Source organism: Canis aureus, chromosome 11, assembly GCF_053574225.1.
Source record: "Canis aureus isolate CA01 chromosome 11, VMU_Caureus_v.1.0, whole genome shotgun sequence".
NCBI classification, from domain to species: domain Eukaryota; kingdom Metazoa; phylum Chordata; class Mammalia; order Carnivora; family Canidae; genus Canis; species Canis aureus.
Window position 1 is genome coordinate 2,606,718 of NC_135621.1, and position 20,467 is coordinate 2,627,184.

Below are 20,467 nucleotides of genomic sequence, written 5' to 3' on the forward strand. Positions count from 1 at the left end.
GGGCGCGATCCTGAAGACCCGGGATCGAATCCCACGTCAGGCTCCCGGTGCATGGAGCCTGCTTCTCCCTCTGCCTGTGTCTCTGCCCCTCTCTCTCTCTCTTTGTGACTATCATAATAAATAAAAATTTAAAAAAAAGATTTTATTTATTTACTCATAGACACACAGAGAGAGGCAGAGACGCAGGCAGAGGGAGAAACGGGCTCTAAAAAAAAAAAATAAAATAAAAAATAAAAAAAAAAAAAAAAAAAAAAAAAAAAAAAAGAAACGGGCTCCATGCAGGGAGCCCGTTGTGGGACTCAATCCCGGGTCCCCAGGATCACACCCCGGGCTGCAGGCGGCGCCAGGCCGCTGCGCCACCCGGGCTGCCCTTGCTAGGAATATCTAAGTACCACCAGCTGGGAATAATAAAAACAAGAAAGCCCACATTTGGGAAAATAAGAAAAAGCCCTGCAAACGTGGTGCCTCACGGGATGGAACAACTCGTCTGTCGGAAACTCCCGTGTATTTCAGAAGTCTTGCTCTCCTCACGTCTATGAGCACTTCCTCAGGTGCCATTCAAGCCTATTGTTGGAACAGCAGAGCCATCTTCAGCGGAGTCTGGCCTCTGGGAGGCTGCACGTGGATAATCCCTCTGGAGCCGAGCTGCCCCCGGGGCTCCTGGTTCTCCCAGCATCGGAGGGTGACTGGACGGGCCGAGCCGGTCCCACCGGCCGCTCCAGGGAGCCCTGGAAGGGCGCACGCAGCCTCCGCGCCCGGCTCCACCCAGCTGCCCCTGCCGCCTGCCTCTACCCGCCCCGCCCCGCCCCTTCGCCCGCCCGCCCCTCTCTTACCGCTTCTCGCTCAGGGCTCCTGGGCGCTGTGGTTTTTCCGGGAGAGACCACGCTTCCCTCAGACTCCCCGACGGCTCCGCCTTCCCGCCGGAGTCTGACCCTTCCCAGCGTGCTCGGCGGTTCCGGCGTGCAAGGCCCTCGGAGGGCAAGGCCCCAGGGCCTGGCTTAGGGGCGCGAAAGGCGGGCTGGGAGTTGTAGTTCAGGAGTCCTAAGGTTCGGCTAGAGGCGGGCCGTAGCAGGGACTCGTTGTCCCAGAGTGCCTTGTGCCTCAGCCCGCGCGCTCGCAGCTTCTCGCTCGCCCGCCCGCCCGCTCCCTTGCTCGCTCGCGCTCTCCTCGCGGATCGAAGGGGCTCTGGCCACAGCCTGCGGCTGGGAAGGGAGACAGAGGCGGCGGCTCAGGGGGAACGAGGCGGCGGCGGCGGTGGTGGGAAGATGTCGGGCGAGGACGAGCAGCAGGAGCAAACTATTGCCGAGGACCTGGTCGTGACCAAGTATAAGATGGGGGGCGACATCGCCAACCGTGAGTGCGGGCCTCGGGGGTCCGGAGGTCGAGGCTGAGAGGGGGAGGCGGAGGGGACGGTGCAGGGCTGCCCCCGGAGCGGCCGGGGCGGTGGGGCTGTGCCGAGTGACCGCGGAGGGCCCCGCTCGGGTCCCTGGGGGCGGCGGGTGGGAAGACTGCTGCGCTGGGACCCGCGCCGCCGGGCCTGGGCCGGAGTCTGGAGGCACGGGCCCGCGGCCGGCTGGACCTCAGGCGGTTACTCGGGCGGCCGCAGCTGCCGCCCAGCGCTCTTCGCTCCGGATCCCTGCCTCCCGACTCAGGCAGCGGCGAGGCCGCCTCGGGAGGGAAGCGGCAGCTGTTGGCGTCGGAGGCGCCCCTCTATTTTGTGTTCGCTCCCCGGCGTCAGGAGCCCAGCCGACACGTGTCGCCGAGTTCCCTTGCGGATCGCCGGCTCCCTTCTTCCCCTGCTGCCTCCCCTGACACCAGCTTCCCTACCACGTGCTTTGCTGGAGGCTCGTGCTTTTTACTTAAGCTCCTTCGCTGGTGGGGCCCCCTTCTACTCTGGGTCAGCTCGGGGACCGTTGGAGGGCACCCCTGCAGATCCTACCACAAGTTTTGGAGATCTGTCTGCCTTTCCTTGTAGTTATTCATCACTACCAGCAGTCTAGGCGGATCGCCTTAGTTAACCAGCAGATATGACTGTTCTCAGGGGTTTGACAACTCTAGGAGTGTTTTGAGGTTCTCACCCCAACTAGGCCAGCCTTGTGAACAGTACAGAAAAGGGAGGGACTGATTTTAGAATCTCAGAAGTTCTCTCCTTATTATGACTGCGCTCTGACTTTCTCAGCAGCTGCCTGCCAAGCTAGGCAGGTGTCTCACTTTCTGTTTTCTCTTTCCAGTTCACCTTTTCACTTTAATACCCAGTTAGGGGGGACAGAAGATGCTTGGATTTGGGCTTTTAAATGGTTTTGACAGTAAAGATAAGTATTTAGGATCCCTTTAGTCCTAGGGCCAAAAACCTGTGTTTTTCACACTTCCAAAGAATCCCCAAAACTTAGATAACAAAAATCAAACCTGTAGCTCAGGTTAGGCCACGGAGAGAATGTCCTGTGACTACAACAGTGCTTTATAATATAATGGGCATTTAGAGTAGTGCCCCCATTTGGGGTACTTTTGAGTATTAGTGGTTTGAATCAGAAAAAAAGTTTTCCCTTGCAACTTAACTTCTGAGGCACTGTGATCCCAGATATCAGTTTGAAACTTTCGGGTCTTACACCTCTTAGAGTTGTGCTAAAAGCTGTAAGCCATGAGCCCGTTGAAGCCCAGGGAATTTAGGTTAAGTCCTCTTGGTTTATACACTGGTTGATGAAGAAATACATTTACACAGAGATTACAAACATCTAATTGGGGTGTCTGCGAAGGGAAAAAGGTAGCATTTAACAATGCATCAGCTTCAAGTCAGCAGTTCTGTGTCTACCTTCCTGTTCCTGACGCCTATAAATTTCTTCTAGTCTGCTTTGCATGTATGTTGGTTACCTTGATGAGAACCCCCTCGAAATTCGTAACTGTCCTACCATGCCACAGGTATCTTTGGAAAGTCTCCCTTTCCTAGGGAGACAGATAGCGTTTACCCATTTGTCACATTCTATAGGGAGGGATTTTTTTATTTTAGGAAAAAGAAAGTAGAAATTTAGTGATTATAAGTAGCTATATTCCAAGAGGCAAAACTTTTCTGTTCACTCTTTCAGCCTTTGGGCAATGGCACTACGGAATATTAGTAACTCTAACTTCTGGATATTATTTGGATGGTAACTTAGACAACACATGCAGGGCTGACATTGTGGGATTCTGTTCCCAGGGGTACTTCGGTCCTTGGTGGAAGCATCCTGCTCAGGTGTGTCGGTACTGAGCCTGTGTGAGAAAGGTGATGCCATGATTATGGAAGAGACAGGGAAAATTTTCAAGAAAGAAAAAGAAATGAAGAAAGGTAAAAAAAAACACACACACACAAAAAAAACCCCACTAATTTCCCAAATTTGACTCTTACTCAGTCCTGTTTGTTTTATTGTAATGATGTAACCCCCATCCGAGCCCTGGTTGAGATATTTGGAAATTTGAATGGCAGGTGGGATACAATCAGTTTCCTACTCAATCCAAACTGATCAAACAGGCAAGGCCCTGAAGAAAATCCTTCCATTTTTCTGAGGGGCAACAGGGCTGAGAGAAAGAGAGAGAGAGACAGACAGACAGACAGACAGCAAGGCAGTAAGGCTGATGATTGTCTCTTTACAGGTATTGCCTTTCCCACCAGCATTTCAGTAAATAACTGTGTATGTCACTTCTCCCCTTTGAAGAGCGACCAGGACTATATTCTCAAGGAAGGTGACTTGGTAAAAATGTAAGCTTAAGCCGTTTTAGAGCACTTGTCTTTTTCCTAAGCCTTTGCGTAGTGCTAAGTTGCTAATGCTGTGCTCTGCTCTTCTTGCCTTTTAGTGACCTTGGGGTCCATGTGGATGGCTTCATCGCTAATGTGGCTCACACTTTTGTGGTTGATGTAGCTCAGGTAGGTGGCCTCCTTTGAATTCTGTTCTACCTATGGGGAGTGGGGGAGGATATGCTGCTGCTTGCTTTTTATTCCCACTCTCTACCGCCAAATGTTTTGAGAGATTCCCTAGAGAAATAAAAAGAGAAAAGTGTTTTCTCTCCTGTTCATTGGCTGGCCTTGCATAGTGACCATTTGAGTAAAGCACTTTCCAGGAAGGTACTGATTGCATCCAGGAAGGTACTGATTGCATTTCCTTATCTACAGGGGACCCAAGTAACAGGGCGGAAAGCAGATGTCATTAAGGCAGCTCACCTTTGTGCTGAAGCTGCTCTACGCCTGGTCAAACCTGGAAACCAGGTAAGTAAGCTGTTGAGTCCAGTTCCAAAGATGATAGAGCCAAAGTTGATTAGTCACATATAATTATTCTCTCTCTTTTTTTAAGATTTTATTTATTCATTCATGAGAGATATATATTTAGAGAGAGGCAAAGACATAGGCAGATGGAGAAGCAGGCTCCCTGTGGGGAGCCCAATGTGGGACGTGGGACTCAATCCCAGATCCCAGGATCACGCTCTGGGCCAAAGGCAGACACTCAACCCCTGAGCCACCCAGGCATCCCACATATAACTATTCTCTATTGAATTCCCAGCTTCTGCAGCCCCCTTATAAAACAGTTTTTCTTTGTTTTGTTTTTTTAAGTAAGCTCTATACCCAAGGTGGGGCTTGAACTCATGACCCTGAGACCAAGAGTCACATGCTCTACTGAGTGAGCCAGTCAGGTGCCCCTAATACAAACAGCTCTTTAAAATTAGAATTGGATTTCTGGGGTACCTGGGTGGCTCAGTGATTGAACGTCTGCCTTTGATTCAGGTGATGATCCCAGAGTCCTGGGATCAAGTTCCCGCATCAGGCTCCCTGCAGGGAGCTTGCTTCTCCCTCTGCCTATGCATCTGCCTCTCTATCTCTCTCTCTCTCTCTCATGAATGAATGAATAAAATCTTTAAAAAAAAAAACAAAATTAGAAACAGATTTCTGAAATAGAAGAGGCAGTTAACTAAGCACTGTTTAACTCTGAGTGCCTATCATAGGTAAGGTCCATGCTAGGTATATGGGGATGTATGATCCATTCTTCATGGAGCCTAGAGATCTTTCCTTTTTCATGTTTTGGTTGTGCATCTTTTCCTAAAATAATTTGAGGTATATCACTTGGAGTAAAATACATGTTGAAAAAAGATGAAAGGGCAGCCCTGGTGGCTTGGCGGTTGGTTCATCGCCACCTCCGGCCCAGGGCGTGTTCCTGGAGACCCGGGATCAAGTCCTGCATCGGACTTCCTGCATGGAGCCTGCTTCTCCCTCTGCCTGTGTCTCTGCCTCTGTGTGTCTTTCGTGAATAAATGAATAAAATAAAATAAAATAAAACCTTTTTCTTTTTAACTTAATTACTTGAGTAACCTCTGCACCCAATGTGGGGCTCAAAATCCCATCCCCAGGATCAAGAATTGCCCTTCCAACCGAGCCAGGCAGGTACTCCCAAAACCCAACTTTAAAAGCTAATGAAACAAATCATAATAGTACCAGTAAACTGGTAGCAGAGAGAGGCCAAAAGTGAGTTCTTTGCCTTGCAAGACAATATCAGGAAGCCTAGGGATCATGAACTGTTATGGATTAATACACTTTAACATGTTAGATTATGAGTGGAGACATTTTTTCTAACACTTCAGTCTCCAGGGTCCTATTCGATACTTAAAGCTTGCCTTTTTTGTTCCCCTGTGCTCTTGTTTTTTATGCTTTTAATCAGTTTGTACCTCATCTCCATTGTTATTCATATCATTTTTACTTAAACCTCTGTCTTGGTTTCCTTATGATACTACTTCCTACCACTGTTATGAAGCTCTTTGAACAGTGCCTGGCCCATAGTAAGCGCTTGTGCACATTAATTATTTTTATTCTTTTTTTTTTTTTAATATTTTTTTAAATTTTTTTATTTATTTATGATAGTCACAGAGAGAGAGAGAGAGGCAGAGACATAGGCAGAGGGAGAAGCAGGCTCCATGCACCGGGAGCCTGATGTGGGATTCGATCCTGGGTCTCCAGGATCGCGCCCTGGGCCAAAGGCAGGCGCCAAACCGCTGCGCCACCCAGGGATCCCCTATTTTTATTCTTTATATACTAACTATTGCATATCTCCACTGGAACGTATAATTGTATAGTGGCTATTGTAAATTATGACATACATCAGAATTTCTGGGTTCTTGCCCTGTTGCCACCCCTTACTGTTTAAAAGTAACTTGGAATTCAGATTTCCTCATCTGCAAAATAGGAAAAATAAAATTGCCCCTTATTGTCATAGGGTTGTTACGACAATTGAGATGATCCATGTGAAGTACCTAACACAAAATTTAGTATTATTAGTTATGATTATGTATTTTTCATTTTGTTTAATGACAAAGGAAATAGTTTAGGTGGAGATCAGATGTTTGAAAGAGTTAAAAGGGAAAATCAGAACTTGTCCTCTCTCAACAGATATCATGAGATAAACACGGGATTTATCACCAGAAAACCTGGGTTTATTCCCATTTCTTTCGGTTAACTGGCTTAACCCTATGCAAATCTTTTTTAACCTTTCCAAGCCTCAGTTTATACATCTTCTAAATTGGGATATGGAATATAGCTCTGTCCCATTCATCTTTCAGAATTATTGTCTACTTGGACCATCTTGGTGAAAGCATTTATAAAATGATAAGCTAATATAAGGTGTTTTTAGGTTGTAGGGATAATAGGGCTATGAAATGAAAAGCCACTGAGAATCATTGCTTTTTGATGGAGGATATGGAGACTCAGTTCTTTTTTATCCCTTTCATTCTCATGTTAGAGAACTTGTTGACCTCTGGTATATATCTCACCTGTTACTTGATTTTGTACTTCTAGAACACACAAGTGACAGAAGCCTGGAACAAAGTTGCCCACTCGTTTAATTGCACACCAATAGAAGGTGAGACCTCAGATAACAGGGTTGAGGGTCTGAGTGAGTGCTTTAGTAGAATGAAGAATTTTGCTCCTTTTAGGATCTATCCTGGCTCTAGCACAGTCTAAGCCAAAACCCATACTACCCTGAGTTTTCATAGCCAGGCACTTTTCCTTTATTGCATGCCCTGTCACAGTGTCGATGGGTGGATTTGGAAACCCTCTGGGATTCTAAATGGCTTTGTCGTGTCTACAGGTATGTTGTCACATCAATTGAAGCAGCATGTCATTGATGGAGAGAAAACCATTATCCAGAATCCCACAGACCAGCAGAAGTAGGTGCCAATTCCACCCTTTACTTTCTACCATCTGAGACTAGTCATGAATGTTTTCTTCCATACACCCAGCCTAATTGTGTCTGCCTTTCTATTTCATACTCCAGGGACTAATCATTTTTTTTATGGTTCGCTTTTTATTCCTTTTAGGAAGGACCATGAAAAAGCTGAATTTGAGGTACATGAAGTATATGCTGTGGATGTTCTTGTCAGCTCAGGAGAGGGCAAGGTGAGGAGAGTTTACCAGAGCTACCAAAGAGGGGTAGTTGAAGGTATGTTCTAAGAGCACCAGACCAACTGTGACCTAATGCATTACTCTTTTAGGCCAAGGATGCAGGACAGAGAACCACCATTTACAAACGAGACCCTTCTAAACAGTATGGCCTAAAAATGAAAACTTCACGTGCCTTCTTCAGTGAGGTGGAGAGGCGTTTTGATGCCATGCCATTTACTTTAAGGTACTATGACTGCACTTAACAAGAACAGGACTCAGAACCAGCCTGACTCATAGACCACACACCCAGGAACACTGTTACCTCTCCCAGTGCACCCCCTCCCACCCTGCCCCTGCCTAGACTTGTAGCTCCAGCCTGCATGCATGCCTTCTCTCCCTCTCCCCATTGCCCTCTCATCGAAGATAATGTGCAAGAGCAATCCTAAGCATGATTTCTGCCTGAGGGTAGGAGCTATTTAAAAACAGGAAAATGGTAAGACTTGATAGGGGGTTAAGGATACCTGAATCTGTCTTCCCTCACCCAGAGCATTTGAGGATGAGAAGAAGGCCCGGATGGGTGTGGTGGAGTGCGCCAAACATGAACTGCTACAGCCATTTAATGTTCTCTATGAGAAGGAGGGTGAGTTCTAAGAAGAAAGTTTCACTTTGGAGCCCCTAATTAGGGTCCCCACCATCTAGCTTCAGAAAAGATTATGACAGGGGGTCATTTTATCAAAACCTTTCCTTTCTCCTATAGGTGAATTTGTAGCCCAGTTTAAATTTACAGTCCTGCTCATGCCCAATGGCCCCATGCGGATAACCAGTGGTCCCTTTGAGCCTGACCTCTACAAGTCTGAGATGGAAGTCCAGGATGCAGAGCTAAAGGTCAGTGTGTGAGCACAAAGGAGACAAAGGAGAGTGGCGAGCACATGGCACCTGTCCTGGGAGTGAGGATGAGATGTCAACAAAGGCCTGAAAAGAGTTAAGATACTGAGAGTGACATTTCATGTTTCCTCTACATTGCTCAAAATTTGTTTTCTTTCTTCCTCCTCTTTTCCAGGCCCTCCTCCAGAGTTCTGCAAGTCGGAAAACCCAGAAAAAGAAAAAAAAGAAGGTGTGTTATGATCTTCCCTCTCTGGCAGGGTGAACCTGATCTGTCTTTAGTCTACCTTCCTGGGTTGTGGTGGACGTACATATTTCTGTAGATCCTTACTGCCCTGCTTGGCCCTGACCTAAAGCATTAGGATGTTTTTGTCCTTGGTCTCCCAGATACTATTGCAAGTAGTTGGAAACTGGTAAGTCTTCCTGTTCTTTCCATGAATATAGGCCTCCAAGACTGCAGAGAATGCCACCAGTGGGGAAACATTAGAAGAGAATGAAGCTGGGGACTGAGGTGGGTCCCATCTCCCCAGCTTGCCGCTCCTGCCTCATCCCCTTCCCACCACACCCCAGGCTCTGTGAAGTGCAGTTCGTCTTCTCCACCCAGGACCGCCAGCAGAGCAGGGTCTCCCTGCCCCCATCCCTGTCCCCATCCCAACCCCTTCCAACAACAACCAGCTCCAACTGACTCTGGTCTTGGGAGGCCAGGCTTCCCAGCCACCGAAGACTACTTTAAATAGAAAAGAGAAATTGATAATAAAATCAGGAGTCAAAATTCATCGTCTTCAAGCCCCTCTTTCTAGCCTTTTTCTACTACTCTCTGCTTGGTCAAGGTTTATGGCCCTACAACATAACAGGGAGAAGGCTAAAGTAGCCACCACCACTAAAAACTCAGCTGAAATTTTTTTATACCACTCTGGTGTCAGCATTTTCCCATCTGTTGGGGCTTGTTCCTCTCTTTTCTCACTCCCCAGGTATTTTATCAGGCCTCAAAATATAGAGAAGAGCTATATTCTTCAGATTGTTTTTATTCACATGTAGCAGATTCCTTTTCTGATCCACACTGTCTGGTTAGGCCCCTCTCATTTTTAGGAGCTGGGGCCTGAATTTACCAAGGGATTCTCATCTGTCAAATGGATCCTCATTTGTAAATCTCTTTAGTCATTTCTGTTCCACAGGACTTTTTTTTTGTCTTCACAAAGCTGTGAAGAAGTAATCCATCTCAACCTTGTCCATTTCTTTGGAGTCAATTGGGGGGGGGGGGGTCAATGCATTCCCCTGCTCCATCTTAGAAACCTGAGCTGGAAGCTCAACTGGTTTTTGTTCCCTGTTTGAAATATTTTGACCTCCCTCCCTGAAAGACCAGGAACCAAAGGAGCAGACTGACTGAAAATACAACTTTTGGCTTTTTGAAGCTGTGGACTTGGATTGGATGAATTGCTAGGGGTTTGGAGAGAAAGGTGATGAATTTCAGTACCTCTGGCATGCTGTCCCAGGAACTAGGGCTCCCGCTAACTTATGAGGTTTTTAAACATGTTGAAAATGACATGGCGTTAAAATAAATTTGGATTTGCTCATAATCCTGGTGCCTTCATATGGTGCTCTTATTTGATGGAGGTGGGGGAAATGTCAGTTGAAGTGATAGTCATTTGGAACTAGTTTTCTATGTTGCCACATTCTGTCTTTCTAAACCAAGAAGTACTGTGGATTGGGGAAGACCTAAAGCCTGGGTTCTCTGAATTAAGACAGTAAATTTTTAATGAAAGTTTTTAAATTTTTCTGGAGTAAAATCTTACCCCTTGTTGGTGACAATTTGTTCAGGACAAGGTGTACTGTAAGAAAGAAAGCCTGTATATAAGTATCTTGGGGCACCTAGGTGGCTCAGTTAAGTGTCGGCCTTTGGCTCAAGTCGTGATGTCAGGGTGCTGGTATCGAGCCCCATATGAGGCTCTTTGCTCAGTGGGGAGTCTTTAAAAAAGTATTTTGATTTCAGAAACCAGGAAAAATGCCTTTGTCATTAGGCAACTTTTCAGGGCCAGTCTGAGATGGATGGATGATTTATTAGACTATCTTACTTGTGAGGCTTTGCTGATACAGAGATAACTATAGTGAACAAAATAATGTAAGTCCCTTCATAAGAGCTTATAGACTACAGTTGACCCCTAAACACAAGGATTAGGGGCACCAACGTGCTGGCACAGTCATCCATATGTAACTTGACCCCCCAAAACTTAATAGCCTACTTTTGACCAGAAGCTAGAATAACCATTAACACATTTTACGTGTTATAGGCATTATATACTCTATTACAGTAAGATAAAGACAATCACAAGGAAGAGAAAATACATTTACGGTATTGTATATAGATTAAAATTCCACGTGTAAATGTACCCATGGCAGTTCAAACCTATGTTCATATGGCAACTGTAGTGGGCAATCAACAGGTGAAATGCTGGTGGACTTGATTTAATGTTGATGGAGGTTTTTTTTCAAAAATTGTTATATTCTGATGGTGACAATACTAGGTCTTCTTAAACGAGGGCCTGAAGTATTTTTTTTTTAATTTTTATTTATTTATGATAGTCACAGAGAGAGAGAGAGAGGCAGAGACACAGGCAGAGGGAGAAGCAGGCTCCATGCACCGGGAGCCCGACGTGGGATTCGATCCCGGGTCTCCAGGATCGTGCCCCGGGCCAAAGGCAGGCGCCAAACCGCTGCGCCACCCAGGGATCCCCAAGGGCCTGAAGTATTAAAAGTTTTTTTCCAGTTAAAAAGATGAAGTGTTACTGTGTAAATTATAAAGGAAAACACGAAAAAAGGATGATCACAAAAAGCTGTACACTCTTACTATAAAAGTAAGGTGAAATCTGTATGGTAAAGGGCTCTTTCTCATCCTTCCTAAATCGTTTCCTATAGCCAAATCTATGGGTATGTTTTCTGAGTGCTTCTGACCTGACCATACCATGAGATGGGTAAGTTCTTTACCTTAATACCAAATATTCTCACTCTAAAGACAGCTGAGGGGTGCCTGGGTGGCCCAGTGGTTGAGTATCTGCCTTTGGCTCAGGTCATGATCCTGGGGTCCTGGGACTGAGTCCCACATGGGGCTCCCTGCGGGGAGCCTGCTTCTCCTTCAGCCTGTGTCGCGCGCGCGCGCGCGCGCGCGTGTGTGTGTGTGTGTGTGTGTGTGTGTGTGTGTGTCTCTCTCTCTCTCATGAATAAATAAAATCTTCTGGAAAAAAGGGATGCCTGGTTGGCTCAGGGGTTGAGCATATGCCTTTGGCTCAGAGCGTGATCCCAGAGTCCCGGAATCAAGTGCCACATCGGGCTCCCTGCATGGAGCCTGCTTCTGCCTCTGCCCTCTGCCTCTCTCTCTGTCTCATGAGTATATAAAATCTTTTTTTAAAAATCTTTTAAAAAATAAAAATAGGGACGCCCGGGTGGCTCAGCGGTTTACCGCCGCCTTCAGCCCAGGGCGTGATCCTGGAGACCCGGGATCGAGTCCCATGTCGGGCTCCTGCATGGAGCCTGCTTCACCCTCTGCCTGTGTCTCTCTGTGTGTCTCTCATGAATAAATAAAATCTAAATAAATAAATAAATGAGTAAATAAATAAATAAATATAAAGACAGCTGATCTTCTATTGATTTGATCTTCACCCCTAGGTAGAGGGAGAGTCACTCAAGTATTTTCTGAACAAAATGCATTGTGGCCAGGAACCTTGCGACATTCAGCCTCAGGTACTGTGGGGAAAGACCATAGTTAAGGAAAAAGCACTGATTTAAGTGACAAAGGCCTCTATAGTATGGCGGCCTCCTGGACTCCCCACTTAGCAACCCTCCGTGTCCTGTAACTTAGAGCATTTGTAAATCTCCGAGATAAGATCTCCCTACGGCAATTTAGAAAATAAACCAGTAAACCAAACCAGGAATTTTTAGACTCCGTACCTAGCCTTAATAAAATGGACGGCGTCGCCAGGAAACTGCAACTCCCAAGAAGCAGTGAGGGAAGGCGGAAGTCTGCGCCTCTCCGTCCCACGTTGGAAATACGCGCTCACGTTGAAATGATACATAAAAATGGTCCTCATAAAAAAATTAAAAAAAAAAACAGAGGAGGGGAATTTTGAGACTCAAATGTAAAACGTTTCCAAGAGAATTCCTAATTCAACCGCTTCACTTGCCACCGGAGACGGGCTGAAAGCCACGGAGCCTCCCCTTGGGAAGCCCCGCCCCTGGAGGGAAGAGGCGGCGGAAGTGACGACACAGCTCCTTGTTAAATAGTTGGAGGCGGGCCGTCGCCGCTCTCTCGGCGTTAGCGCCATCTTCCCGGGTGAGTGTTGGTTCCTGTCGTGTCCGGATTCCGTGCACAATCCATTAACATCTGATCTCTGCACTTGCCATCATTACAGCAAACTAATTGTAGCCTTTCTCTCTTTACCTGTAGAGACCTCTGCGCCATGAGAGCCAAGGTAAGCGGTCCCTGGCGGCAAGCGGACGCAGTAGCGATTGGTGGTGGTGGGGGGAGGGGGGGACACAGCCAGGCTAGGAAAGTCCGCCATGGCTCCCGAGCCGCTGGGTCCTCCGGGATGTCCACGAGCTAGGAGGAGGGAGGAGAATTTGGGGAGAAGCAGAGGAGGTGGGTAAGAGGGCGGGAGGAGAAAAGCGCACGGAGATTCAGATTTATGTCGGCGGTTGAGGGAGGGAGTCAAATTACTCATCGGGTTACTGCGACTAGGCCCTCATACTTGGTCAAAAACCTGCCAGGTTTTAAATAATGCCGTTTACACCCCTGCCTAAAACTATTCCTAAACCTAATAATCTCTTGTTTTGTTCACTGCCTGTGGTTATGATCGGTTGCCAGTGGAGGAAGAAGCGAATGCGCAGGTATGTTGAGATCTGACCGGCCAAAACGGGAAGAGGGAAATGTAGCGTTCCTTGGACAAAACGTGGGAGGAACACACTTGGTGTAGAAATCTAAACTAATTTTAGGTGGAAAACCATCGGAAGTATTGACTTCCCTAGTCAGGGATTGAACACAAGATAATAGGAGCCAAGGGCTTGTCGGTCTTGCCGGCCCAGAAGATGGGAGGGAAGGACTGAACTGGCGTTTGTGGGCAAGAGCTGTATTCCCGTGTCTGCTTTTCAGGCTGAAGCGTAAAAGAAGAAAGATGAGGCAGAGGTCCAAGTAAACAGCTAGCTTGTGCACGCATGGAGCCACGGGAGCAGAGATCAGGGAAGCCAGAGGCCAGGGACGCTGGGACCAGTTGTTGGACTGCATGCCTCCTTTCTAGAGCTTGATACAGTGGATCTAGAACATCCATCGCCATCTGATCGCGACGACCACCTTTGAGAGACCGGACTTGATCATCCCCAAACCGTCCCTCCTTGGTCCTTTGCCCTGGACCTGTTACTTTCGGGACTAATTCTGTTTTCGTTTGTGGCTGAATGTAACGTGTACAATAAATCATCTCTTCTGCTGTCTTAGCTGAAGAAAAAAAAAAAAAAGGTCTTGTCTGATACGTGGTTTTTATGGTTCCCTCGCCTGGGGAGTGTGTATCGGTGCAGCAGGCCTTTTGAGTGCCCCGTGCTGTAGGGTGTCAGGCACGCTACGGAGGCTACGGCCCGGGCTGGGACCCCCGTCCCTGGCCACCATCTGGCCCCAGGCCCTCGGAGCAGCTCGATAACTGGGTGGCCCTCGCCGTGTTGGGTGTCGTACACGCAAGGGGACGGATTTCAAGACGGTTTCGCGGCTGAGAGTGGTGAAAAGCCGTCCCACCCCTACTCTGCTCTGGGCTCACGGAAACTTAAGTTCCCGCTTTTGGGGCCCTACTGTGTTGTTGGCCTGGGTTGCTATGGTGACACGCAAGGCTTGCTGGGAACTTCCTGCGGCGACCCGCTCAAGTACTCTGCACACCATAGAGTAGTTCCGGGTCTGGTGGCTAGAGCGTCGCTTCTTCCGCAGGAAGCGGAAGGGCGAGAGGGTAGGCGGCTCTTTGTCGAAGCTAGAGGACCGGCAGGCGGCAGCAGCAACTACGGCGGCGGCGGCAGGTGAGGGAGGCGGGAGACTTAGGTGGAGGCCGCGCCCGGAGGGGAGGAGTCGGGGCCGGCCCAGCAGCTGGGCTCGGCCGGGCTACACGAGGCCCCCCAAGACCGAGCCGTTGCTTTCTCGCCCCGGGGCCGAGCCCTCTTTTTGACTGACCCTGCTTCGCGAGCAAACGCCAGCTCTGTGACGTCACAGCCCTGCCCATCCCCGCAGCTTGATGTCACCTGGAGTCCCCTCTGCCCGCTCCACCTGTGCCCCCTTAGTGCCCGTCCTACTCGCCTGGTCCACGGCTGAGCGCCGGTCGCGATGCACAGAACCTGGCAAGCCGGCAGACTTGTATGGGAAACTCCTAGGACTTTCCCCGAACTCCGGGGTGTTGCGAAGCGTCATAATCACCGCCCCCAAGTGTAACCAGCCGTCCCGCTGCACTGTCAGCCGCTGCCCTTGCGCGGCTCCCCGCTCGGAGAGAACTGGCCTCAACCCGGGCCCGGGCCCCACACCTTCCTTCATCTTGAGGCAGGGCGCCCCTCGGCAGGTTTTCCAACCCGTCCTCCTAGGCTCTCCAGAGGAGTTCTCTCTTACTCCTCTTACCGACACCTCCCTCTGACAGGAAATTCAGTTTGAACTCAAAGGAAATTTTGGAAGCGCTCAGAGCTCTTGCCATTTCGTCAGACTTCTTAATTGTGACAAACACCTCATAGTCCCCCGTTCTTACCCCTTCTCCCACCCAGGGCTCTGTTTGTTTTTTATTCCTGTTCAGAATCCAGCAGTGATGTGGAGGTGGAGACCCACAGGAGCCCCGGACTTCACCTGAGCTACCTCAGGTATCGAACCATCCGGGGAGAGTTGGGTGGGGAGGAGTATCATCTGATTACCTGCCTCTGGTGGGACTTGCAACGTGCTTCATCTAAGCCTGAAGCACGACTAAAAGGGTCTTTTCCCTTTTAGTAAAAGTTTGTATCTTCCATTTTTACCCTTTTTTCCTTGATTGTTTCTGTTCTGGGACTACATCCCTTTGGAGGAAGAGGATCCCTCTTCTTTTTTTTTTTTCCCCTAAATATTTTATTTATTTATTCATGAGAGAGAGACAGAGACAGAGGGAGAGCAGGCTCCCTGCAGGGAGCCCAATGTGGGACTCCATCCGGGACTCTGCCTGAGCCAAAAGCAAGCGCTAAACCACTGAGCCGCGCAGGCGTCCCGAGGATCCCTCTTCTTTTACAGATTCTTCTGTAACTCTGCTCTGATCTGGTTGGTTCATTTTAGGGAGCTCTGAAGGCAAAGTCAAGGCAGTGGGAAAAGTTCTTGGGGGAAGATGAAGACCAAAGAAACCAGCAAAGATTTCCTTGTAACTCAAGGGGAAACAATATGAAGTTTTTCTATTTGAACAGCAGGGGGAGCCTGATCACTGCCGTAGAAAGGCTTATGAGGTCAGACACGTGGTGGCAGGGACTCCCAGTCTTCTTGGGGGTGGGGAGAGGGGAGGGCTAGGACCAGGGCAGTGGACTGGCATTCCAGAGCTCTCTTGGGAAAGAGGAGACTTAAAAAGCTTTTATAGAGTCTATAAATAAAGAGGATCTTTATGGGGTGAGGAATGGTGTGGTTTGATGTCAGTGAGATCTTCTAATGGGGAATAGGAGGGGGGTGTAGAATGGGGAAAGAGAAGTCACTTGTTCCTGTGAATTAATTCCTACCTCCCACCTTGAACTTGATCTTACAAATGGTTTTGTGTCTTGGGGGTCTATAAGTGGAGATTCCAGCTGTAGAACTTCCCCTGAAAGGGAGTGGAGGGCACTGACCACAGGGTTGAGAGCGGTGGTAAACTGAGAGAGAATACCGAAAAATGAGAGGTTTGGGGACTGCCCTCAAGCTGGTGACAGCAGTCTCTTCACTTAGTATTTCCTGGGGTCTAGAAATCTGATACTTCACAGTGCCCTCCCCTGAGACCCCATGGAAGAGGGGATCTGCAGTGTCCCATTATCCAGAGCCCTACTAGGCTCATCAGCCCATCTTGGCCACTTTCCAATCTCCTCCTAACCTATTGAGACACTGAGACAGCAGTTTTAATTTCACTTCCTCGACTTTAATAAGGTCAGCTCAAAAAGGGACATAAAACCCAACACTATTTTCTCCTTGCCCCCCTCCCTGGCCCATCATCATTAGTGAGATGAGGTGGCTTCACCTCAGCTCCCTCCCTCCCTCCCTCCCGCATTAGCCAGGCTAGTGTGAATCATTCTGGCCCAGACCAGGTGCACCAGGGCCTGGGCAGGACTTCTGACAAGCCACCCAGTCCAGCCTGAATTCTCATCCCTTAGATTATCCATCTCCAAAGCCATTGCCCCTCTGACCTGCCTCTTGTGGGACTGCCTCCTCTATAGCTGGGAAGAGTGTGGCCTTTCTGGAAGACTCCTGTTTGACACAGTTCTCCTTTTTCCTAGTGGTCACCAAGGGTGGCAAGAAAAAGAAGAAAGCCCTGAGTTGGGGGGGACCAGGATGCCTGACCGGGACAGCTATGCCAACGGCACTGGGAGCAGCGGTGGAGGCCCTGGAGGCAGTAGCAATGAGGAGGCCAGTGGGGCAGGGGCAGGCAGTGGCGGGACCAGCTCAGATGCCATCTGTAGAGACTTCCTGAGGAACGTGTGCAAGCGAGGCAAGCGTTGCCGCTATCGCCATCCAGACATGAGCGAGGTATCCAACTTGGGGGTGAGCAAAAATGAGTTCATCTTCTGCCATGACTTCCAGAACAAGGAGTGTAGCCGTCCAAACTGCCGATTCATCCATGGCTCCAAGGAGGATGAGGATGGTTATAAGAAGACAGGAGAGCTTCCCCCTCGGCTGAGACAGAAAGTGGCAGCCGGCCTGGGCCTTTCACCAGCTGACCTGCCCAACGGCAAGGAGGAGGTCCCTATCTGCCGTGACTTTCTCAAGGGTGACTGCCAGAGAGGAGCCAAGTGCAAGTTCCGCCACCTGCAGCGGGATTTTGAGTTTGATGCTCGGGGTGGAGGAGGCACTGGTGGTGGCGGCTCAACAGGCCCGGTCCCCTCAGGACGACGTCATGATCTCTATGATATCTACGACCTCCCTGACAGGGGCTTTGAGGACCATGAGCCAGGCCCCAAGCGCCGGCGAGGTGGATGCTGCCCCCCAGACGGCCCCCATTTTGAATCCTATGAATATAGCCTGGCTCCGCCCCGAGGGGTGGAGTGCAGACTGCTGGAGGAGGAGAATGCCATGCTCAGGAAGCGGGTGGAGGAGCTCAAGAAGCAGGTCAGCAACCTGCTGGCCACCAATGAGGTACTGCTGGAACAAAATGCCCAGTTCCGCAATCAAGCCAAGGTCATGACCCTGAGCTCTACTGCACCAGCGACTGAGCAGACTCTGGCCCCCACCGTGGGCACTGTTGCCACTTTTAACCATGGCATTGCCCAGACTCACACTACTCTTAGCAGCCAGGCTCTACAGCCTCGCCCTGTGTCCCAGCAAGAACTGGTGGCCCCCACTGGAGCTCCAGCTGCTCCCCCAGCTAATGCTGCACCTCCTGCTGCTCCACCCCCCCCACCCCCACACTTGAACCCAGAGATCACGCCACTGTCAGCTGCTCTGGCTCAAACAATTGCCCAGGGAATGGCACCCCCACCTGTCTCCATGGCTCCTGTGGCTGTATCTGTGGCTCCTGTGGCTCCTGTGGCTGTATCGATGGCCCAACCCTTGGCAGGAATCACAATGAGCCACACCACCACTCCCATGGTGACTTACCCCATTGCTTCCCAGAGCATGCGTATCACAGCCATGCCACACTGATGGGGCTAATGGACACTCCCCTGGTATAGCCTCCCAGGGCTGGGGTCGAGGGGCCCTTAACCACTTGCCTAGCCCTCCCAGGCCCTGTCTGAGGGCTCACTCAAGAACTAGGACAAGAGACTACAAGGAGTTTGCTTCTGAGAAGGGGTTGGGCTGGTCTGATTTCTCTCACCTCCCTTTTATGAGGGTCCTCTTGTCCATCTTCTTTCAAGCCTCACAGAGAGGGCTTGCATAGGAGTGCAGACTGAAGCCAACAGAGAGGAAGGACTGACGGAGGGGCTGTCTGTCCCCTGATGGGAAGATGGGGACATCCCTGGTCTTGTCCTCTCTTCTGCATAGCACAGGTCCCAGCACTGGCTTTGGAAGAAAAAAAAATACCCTGCCTAGAGGGAAAGCCAGGAAAGATTGGGAAGCAGGTGGCCAGGAGAGAAGGCCTGATAAGAGCCTTCAGACAATGGGGGGGCCTAGTGGAGTTGGACAATACAGGAACTGTTCCTGGGCCCATGGGAGGGTGGGGACCATAGTACTCCAGCCCAAAGATGAGGGGAGCATTCATTACCTTGGCTTGGCCTGGAAATTCATAGGGCAGGGCCCACCACTTTCCAAAGAAATAAAAAAAGAATTATTTTTAACAAATGGAGGCAGTGAAAACTTGCTTAGATGTTCTGTGTGGAACATGGGAGCAGTAAATAGATCTCATGCCAAAATTGGTTAAAGACCCCACCCTCACTTAGCTTGGATAAGGTTGGGCTGAAGCCAGGTGAAGGGTAGGGACCCAGAACAAGACCAGATGGGGCTTTGTAGGGTAAAAGCATTGGAGCCACCTAGTCTAGTTTAAAAATAGTCCCATCTGTTTCTGGTTTCTATCTGCATGAACTATTCCTAGGATACCTAGTAACCAGGGCTCCTGGGGTCATTTAGGGGGGCAGGTACTAAGGAGGGGTGGATGTGCTGGGAAATGGGAATGGGATATGTATTGACAGATCCTTCCCTTATTCAAATAGTAGGGCAGGTGGCAGTTGCTCTCTGAGTTGTTGATGGCAGTTAATATCCCTCTTATCCCATCCCTTTCTTAGTTACAATGCCTTAAGCCTTCAAGGCTTGAGAGGTGCTGGGAAAAGGAAAGTTCTTCTGGGGACACGAGTCTCAGTGTTCATCTCTTCTCTCTGCCTCCATATAGAACCACAGAGGTTTTAAATCCATTTAAGAGTAAGGCCAGGGACCCTAATAGCCAAACCTCAGTTCCTCCTCAGCTCATGGTTGATGTAGGGGAAACAACTCAGGTGTCTGATACGACAGTGGATTTTGAGTACAGAAAGTGATCCTGAGTTGCGCTTCCCCCATCATATCTCCTGCTACCTCTTGCTTTCTTGTCTGGTTGATGACTCAGGTTACACCTGGGGTTGGAGATGGTGGGCTAGGTCAAGGCTGGTCACAAAAAGAAAAATTTTTAAAAAGGCCTAAAGACTTAAAATGGGCAAATACTGAAATATTGTGAACTTTAGAAACCACACGTTGATAAAGCTTAATGTTGATTTTTCTGGCATAATTCTGGATTATTAAAAGAGATGGTTTTTAAACATTTAGAGACAAATGTGATCATAGATACAACATGAGTTCATCCCAGCCAAATCCTGTTTTTTTTTTTTTGTTTGTTTGTTTTGTTGCCAAGTATCTCTAAAGTGGTAGATTTGGGAAACTAGATACTTGATGTTCTTTATTAACATATGCCGGCTAAAGGCCGCCAGGAATACACCTATAGTTGAACAAGTTGGGTTTAATGCTCACTGCAGTGATGGAGGAAGCGTGCCATGGGACCCATGTTGTGTCTCAGGAAGGCGGCAGTAGGACTTTCAGGACTTGGACTTTGGTTAAGTGATTTGGGGGAAGATTCAAGGAAGTGGAGCTTGACTCTGGATTGGGTGCTGTCAGGGAAGCAGGGATACTTCTGTGACGGATATCGACCTAGGAAATAGGCAGACTAGAGTGGAGCTGAAATTGGTGAGAGCAGCAGTCACTCAGCTGGGAGAGGGGGTTGGTTGCTATGTCATGATCTGCTCACTGACCATGTCTCCTGTTTAAACAAAACTGTGAAGTGTGATCTTTTTTTTTTTTTTTTTTTTTTTTTTGCCTCACTTCATCACAGTCACTGAGTGCCCTTGTGTGATATTAGTGTTTTGTGAGACTGTGTCCGGTAGAACACGATTCCCCAGCTGTGAACCCAGGTCAGCCCCTAACAAATCCGAAGCCCAGCTGTGCCAGCCAGTTCCCAGATGGCAGGGACTGCTTTCTCCTTCCTCACCTGCTAAGTCACTGCAGATGAGAGAATAACCACTGCTCAGTTAATTGTAGAGTTTGGT

The 20,467-nt window shown here is 48.9% G+C and overlaps 2 protein-coding genes and 1 long non-coding RNA gene across 11 annotated transcripts; 2 read left to right on the forward strand and 1 right to left on the reverse strand.

Annotated features, from left to right (window-relative positions):
• Positions 1-490: 490 nt before the first annotated feature.
• Positions 491-14,467, reverse strand: LOC144323205 (uncharacterized). Its single transcript, XR_013388669.1, has 3 exons — positions 12,215-14,467; positions 834-4,003; positions 491-728 (listed from the first exon to the last, which is right to left on the reverse strand). It is a non-coding gene; the product is annotated as an uncharacterized LOC144323205 (long non-coding RNA).
• On the forward strand, positions 1,112-12,434 carry PA2G4 (proliferation-associated 2G4). Of its 2 annotated transcripts, none has more exons than XM_077913339.1 (13): positions 1,112-1,353; positions 3,191-3,319; positions 3,625-3,730; positions 3,826-3,895; positions 4,142-4,234; positions 6,806-6,869; positions 7,098-7,176; positions 7,327-7,405; positions 7,501-7,634; positions 7,936-8,030; positions 8,148-8,275; positions 8,451-8,504; positions 11,933-12,434. In XM_077913339.1, exons 1-13 carry the CDS (start codon positions 1,266-1,268, stop codon positions 12,050-12,052), a joined length of 1,239 nt encoding a protein of 412 aa, XP_077769465.1. In that variant the 5' UTR covers positions 1,112-1,265; the 3' UTR covers positions 12,053-12,434. The 2 variants fall into 2 exon arrangements, with proteins under 2 accessions (XP_077769465.1, XP_077769466.1); XM_077913340.1 differs by lacking the exon at positions 11,933-12,434 and adding an exon at positions 8,717-9,044 and having other exon boundaries at positions 1,115-1,353.
• On the forward strand, positions 14,172-19,689 carry ZC3H10 (zinc finger CCCH-type containing 10). Of its 8 annotated transcripts, none has more exons than XM_077913330.1 (4): positions 14,172-14,314; positions 15,070-15,133; positions 15,573-15,736; positions 16,745-19,689. In XM_077913330.1, the coding sequence occupies exons 3-4, from the start codon at positions 15,675-15,677 to the stop codon at positions 18,105-18,107; spliced, it is 1,425 nt and encodes a 474-aa protein (XP_077769456.1). In that variant the 5' UTR covers positions 14,172-14,314; positions 15,070-15,133; positions 15,573-15,674; the 3' UTR covers positions 18,108-19,689. The 8 variants fall into 8 exon arrangements, with proteins under 8 accessions (XP_077769456.1, XP_077769460.1, XP_077769461.1 ...); XM_077913332.1 differs by having other exon boundaries at positions 14,298-14,314; positions 15,041-15,133; XM_077913331.1 differs by lacking the exon at positions 14,172-14,314 and adding an exon at positions 14,373-14,645.
• The last annotated feature ends 778 nt before the right edge of the window (positions 19,690-20,467 follow it).

Coding starts and splice junctions, on each gene's coding strand:
- PA2G4 (XM_077913339.1), top strand. CDS start 1,266: ATGTCGGGCGAGGACGAGCAGCAGGAGCAAACTATTGCCGAGGACCTG. Junction 7,177..7,326: donor AATCCCACAGACCAGCAGAA/GTAGGTGCCAAT, acceptor TATTCCTTTTAG/GAAGGACCATGAAAAAGCTG. Junction 8,276..8,450: donor TCCAGGATGCAGAGCTAAAG/GTCAGTGTGTGA, acceptor CCTCTTTTCCAG/GCCCTCCTCCAGAGTTCTGC.
- ZC3H10 (XM_077913330.1), top strand. CDS start 15,675: ATGAAGTTTTTCTATTTGAACAGCAGGGGGAGCCTGATCACTGCCGTA. Junction 15,737..16,744: donor GCCGTAGAAAGGCTTATGAG/GTCAGACACGTG, acceptor CCTTTTTCCTAG/TGGTCACCAAGGGTGGCAAG.